This window comes from Geospiza fortis, unplaced genomic scaffold (assembly GCF_000277835.1).
Source record: "Geospiza fortis unplaced genomic scaffold, GeoFor_1.0 scaffold275, whole genome shotgun sequence".
NCBI classification, from domain to species: Eukaryota; Metazoa; Chordata; class Aves; order Passeriformes; family Thraupidae; genus Geospiza; species Geospiza fortis.
This window is the reverse complement of record NW_005054341.1, coordinates 5,807,321-5,812,477: the sequence shown is the minus strand read 5'-3', so window position 1 is coordinate 5,812,477 and position 5,157 is coordinate 5,807,321. Positions and strand designations below refer to the sequence as shown.

The window sequence follows — 5,157 nt, the reverse complement described above, 5'->3', positions numbered from 1 at the left end:
GGTCATATCTTTATACACATGCTCATGTACACATACCTGTTAAAAAATTTATCGTGATCCAGGCTGAAATACCTAATAAGGAAAAGATTCAGAAGACACATGCTTAGATCATAACATTTAATTTTATCTAACAGCAGAAATAAGTAAGTCAAGCCATATTAGAAGGTTTCCAGAAATGTCAATGGCTGACAAACTCAAGATTTGGCTATTTGAACAAAGAGAATGACCTTCTCTATCAGAACTTATGTGATATTTGGGAGAGAAGCCCCATGTATGAAATGCCTGAAGAACTCTGTATTTCACAGGTCAAAAACTTGGGCAGGAAGTCACAAAGGCTTCAGTCCTAAGCTAAAAGACAAAGAGATGACTGATACTCACATTGTTCATTTTCTAGGAGAACATCCACAGCTGGCTTTTGTTTGATGTCAGTCACTCCACTTATCTTTATGAATACTAACAATTTTCATCTTTCAGTGTCTTAATTTTGCCTGTTTTCCTCTAAGCAATTTTGTGAGCTATGCCGTTTTTGTCCTCTTGTTTACTGGTCCCCATAAATTAGGTGAACCAGTGACCTTATGTTAACAAATTCAAATATTTATTCATGTGGTTAAAACTCAAGGCATGCCAGAGAGCATGGCCTACTTCAATCCTTGGCTGAACCCAGGCTATCACTGCTATTACTGATTTTAAAACAAAAGAAAAAGAATATATTTCCTCCATTAAGCAGCAAGAACAGAAACTCATAAACAGCTTCAGCTATTTTAAAGCTTGGTTTCTGAGCAGATTTAAAACACATTTCAACACTCAGTTACTTAGAATTTTGGCATTCTGTCCTCAACACTTTTGGATCAACATAAACTTGCTTCAGCATGTATTTTCTTCTCTATATAACATTTTTTTTCAGATTGAACTCACATTCCCACTTGTTAGATGAGTTAGAATTAACATTATAATCATCAAGTACTTCCAGAGAGCTCTGATTAGCATTGTCAAGAGCAGAGTGGGCTAACCCAATTGTTGAAGACCATTTCAACAAGCAGATATTCAGAAATTTCTCCAAAAGTGCTGACTGCACAGTGGCTTTCTGATGATCCTACAGGAACTCCTCAACACTAAGAGCTTTCAAGATCAGGACAGAGCTCAGGACTTCAAATTGGAAAACACTACACAAGATTTCTTCAGCAGGCACTGCCTGTGGCTGCATAAAAACTCTGCTTCTGTCAAACCTGCTGCTTATGGGTTGCCACTACAGCAGGCAGGGACTTGTCACACTGCAGCAGGGATTTCCAGGACTGCAGAAAGAGTCTCCATAAAGTTGCTTACCTTCATCAGTTCCATTCATTATCGACACACAATTGTCCCTTACAAAGAAGGGGGAGGCCTGAAAAATCTCCTTCACCTGTAGTTCAAATAAAAGTTACATTCAGAGAAATACTTTTTCAGCTGAAAAATAAGCTTTTTAAAACCCCATTTTTACACTACTACTCCTCTGCTTGGGCCAGATCCTGACTGCTGCTCACCACTTTGTTTGAAGTTCAAGAGTCCAACAAGCAGCAGCCTTTATGTGCTGGCCCTGCAGTTTGGTGCAGAAACAGGGATGGATGTGATGGGTTTTCAAGCATGAAGACTGCTCAGAAATGCCATTAACAAGGGATGGGCATGGGTAGGGAAGGGAATCCCATTTGCTTTGTTGGAATTGGTATCCTAGATACATAGGAAAGGCAGGAGATGGACACCCTAGCTTGCAGGAATGTCCCAGGGTGCTGCATTTTTAACAGGAGCATGTTTTTTTGGAAAGCAAACAGAAAGACAAGAGCTAATACCTTTTCCAGCAACTTCTGAGCTTTCTCTCCTGGCAGCAACCGTAGGCCAGCTGTGGCTTTCAGGACCAGAGGAGTAAACTTCCACAGCTCCATAGGAACCTCCTTCTTTGCCACCTCCAGGAGCTCTTTTATTCCCTGGCCACTCTGTGAGCAAAGAACAATAAAAGACATGTTAAAAACTCTTTTGAAAGATCAAAAGGGTGATCAGAGCTACGATTCACTGTAAATGTGAAACAGAGACAAATTAATGTCAAAAGGGGTCAAGAGAAGGTGCAGGACTCACTATCTCACCAGCATAAAGCCTAGTGGATATAATGGGAAATACTGAGCAACTGGTCCAAAGCAAAGTTACTTTTCCAAATAGGGAAACAGAACTCTGCCACCAAAGTTTTTGACTACAAAAGGCAGTATGACAAATTCTCAGAAAGCAAAGGCTTTTGTAAAACACTATGAGCTGGGTCTAAGTCAGCCTCTTAGGAGTCCCTAAATTCCTGCAAACCAGAAGATAAGGGAGACAGGAAAGAAGTAACTTAAATTACCTTTTCAACATCATCAGCATATGCAGACAGACCTGGTTTCAGTGCTTTAAACGTCTCATGGGTTAATCTGGGAGTCTCTGTTCAAAAGCAGTATTCCAAAATAAGTAATGGTACAAATAATTTTGCATGCACCAAAAGAAAACCATTTAATAAATTCCATTATTATGTGCTAATAGAAGTCAATTGAAACCTCTGTCTAATGAACTATTATCAGCCACCTGACCCTTTAAATACAGCCCTGGCTGTGGAATTAGAACGTGAGAAAACCACTTTTAAAGCCATGACTGGTTGTCAGGTGCTGCTGTCCACTATGCACATCAGTCACCAGATGGGTGCAAGCTCTCTTTGAGGCCTTACACCTGCCATGTGCAGCTTTTCAAACTGCACCTGCAAAAAAGAATTCTTGTTTCAGCCTACCCTGCTCTGCCTAAACTTGATTCCAACAAAACCTAATGGAAGCTTTTCTCCTATTTTCAATGGCAGCAGAGGGATGCAGACCTCAGTACTTTGGAAAGCTGCAGTACTTTGTATAAACCAGCAGTCCAGGCAACGCTTACACTCCACAACTTTTGCTGTGATACATTCAGAAATTGTGTTTCAAATGAAGCAGGCAAGGAAGAAGCAAAAACTCGGAGATACAGGGAAAGAAGGAAACCCATGGACTGTTGTTTAACCTAAGGGGCCAATCACACCATACACCACACTGCTAATCCTCATCACAGCCTTTAGATCACCTGCTAACAGTACCCACACAGGCTCTCTGATCTTTAAGTGTTTCACAACATACAAACAAATGAAGCTTACTACTGCCAAGGAAAGCTGGAGCTTTTTTGTACACTTTGTCTCAATTCCCCAAAGCAGTTTCTGTCCTGATGCAATACACAGCAATTTTAATCGAACTATATGTAATTTTTATTTTGTTTTGCAGTTTAAACCCAACACTGAAGCCAAGGATGCACTAAACCAGACACTGTAGAGAGAAGCAGCTCACTGCCAGGAACTGGAGACACCAAACAACCTAAAAAATTTGGGGAAATAAGGCAGTTTGAATTTATAATTGTCTCTTCCACCAGTGTGATGAAAAACTGCCTTTCTTCAAGACACTACTCTGAAAGTACAGCTGCTATTTGCTTCGTATTCTGACATTACAGCATTTTCTCCTTGTTGAACATTTTCATAATTTCATCCAAATACACATTCCTGAATCATTTCATACCTCCTGATGGCTCTGAAAGACCTGAAGCATGAATCATTTCATACCTCCTGATGGCTCTCTGGAAAGACCTGAAGCACGTATGTTCCAGTAGACCCTAGAAAACTGTCACCAATAATCTCCTCCACACTTTATGGAAGACTTAAATCTGTCATGCAATGAGCAGGACATACCTCTTGGCTGCTGAGCAAATTTAAATATATGGATGCGAGTTCCCGTGCTTCCTGCATCAAACATAATTCCATAAAAGACAGAGAGATCTGTGGTCACTGCCTGATGGGTCAGTTTATCTCCTCTGCTTTCAGCAACTCCTTCTGTGGCTCCCACAAATGGCTTGGAGCCCAAGTGCCATTTTACATAGGCCACATAAACAGCTATGCATGTCAAAATCCCAAAAGCGAAGAAGCGCTTCGATATCTTCATGGCTTCCATTTAATGGGATGTTTTGTTTCTTCCCTTTATCAGGTGGTCTGTTCCTCGTCCTTCACGCAGAACAGGTGGCTCCCACATCACTCCTACACCCAACAGAAGAGAAAGGATCTGTTTTATTTTCCCAACCTGATAGAGGGATCTAAAAGCATGATGCCCACGACACTGGACACTACTTTCCCAACGAACAGAAGGAAAGCAACCTCCTTCAGCACCTCTTCCTGCCCCACAGCTCACTTTAAGGCATGGAGCAGCACAAATCTTCTCTTCCCCCATTTCTACAGAGGCCAAATAAGGCACAAAATAAGGAGGGTTCAGAGAAGCTATGTACAGTGACCAAGGTGGGAGGGGACCTCATCCAACATCCTGCTCGCAGCAGGGGCAGTTCTTGAGACCATCCATGTGGCCAAGAGCATTTTGAAAAACTCTGAGGATGAATATCCCACAGCTTCTCTGGGCAGTTGTCTTTGTTAGTTCCTGGATGGTGAGGGAGGTCCCTGAAGACTGGACAAGGACAACTTAAAATTAACTTTGAATGGCAAGATGCAAGATCCAGGGAATTGAGTGCCCTCCTCCCCTATCCCCAACATCAGGAAAGAAACCACAGCAAAGCACAACCCACAAAATCTACAAGCCCTCACACAGCATCATTCAGATGATTAAAAAGCAGTTCAGTGGTAATTTATGGGGAGAAAAATTACATACATTTTTTCCTTTTTTGATAGAGTAATGAAGAGAAAGGAAAACAATTGATGAAGTTGAGTTAAACAAGGTTTTTTACACATATGTAACCTCCTGATGAGAATTCAGGAAGGTGTGAAGGGGAGGAACTTAAAATCAAAGTGATTACAGAGTATTTCCAAAAACAGGTAAGACAACATTTCCTAAAAATGGAGGAAAACAAAATCACAGGCACATATACACATAAAGCATGGATCAGCTTAAGAGAAAGGGAACTGCAGATTGCCATGACACAGAAATCAGGAAGATGGCATTGCAAGAAAATTAAAAAATTAAATTGCGAGTAAAAAAAAAAAAAATTAATTGCAAGTAAATTAAAAATCTTCCTGGCTTCTACCGGCAGATGCCAATCGCTGCAGGTCTGTGGGGCGATGGGTGCCGGGAAGGCCTCGGCTGCAGCCACAGCAGAGCT

General features: G+C 41.2%; 1 protein-coding gene across 1 annotated transcript in view; it reads right to left on the bottom strand.

The window, feature by feature from the left end:
• ENTPD6 (ectonucleoside triphosphate diphosphohydrolase 6) overlaps positions 1-5,155 on the bottom strand; it is a 12,994-nt gene extending 7,839 nt beyond the window's left edge. Inside the window, exons 1-6 of the mRNA XM_005422610.2 lie at positions 5,083-5,155; positions 3,749-4,090; positions 2,363-2,439; positions 1,824-1,967; positions 1,324-1,399; positions 37-72 (exon numbers count right to left, since the gene is read on the bottom strand). Of these exons, the coding sequence (XP_005422667.1) occupies positions 37-72; positions 1,324-1,399; positions 1,824-1,967; positions 2,363-2,439; positions 3,749-4,007 (592 nt within the window). The 5' untranslated portion in view covers positions 4,008-4,090; positions 5,083-5,155. The remainder of the gene's footprint in view (positions 1-36; positions 73-1,323; positions 1,400-1,823; positions 1,968-2,362; positions 2,440-3,748; positions 4,091-5,082) is intronic.
• Between the last annotated feature and the right edge of the window lie 2 nt (positions 5,156-5,157).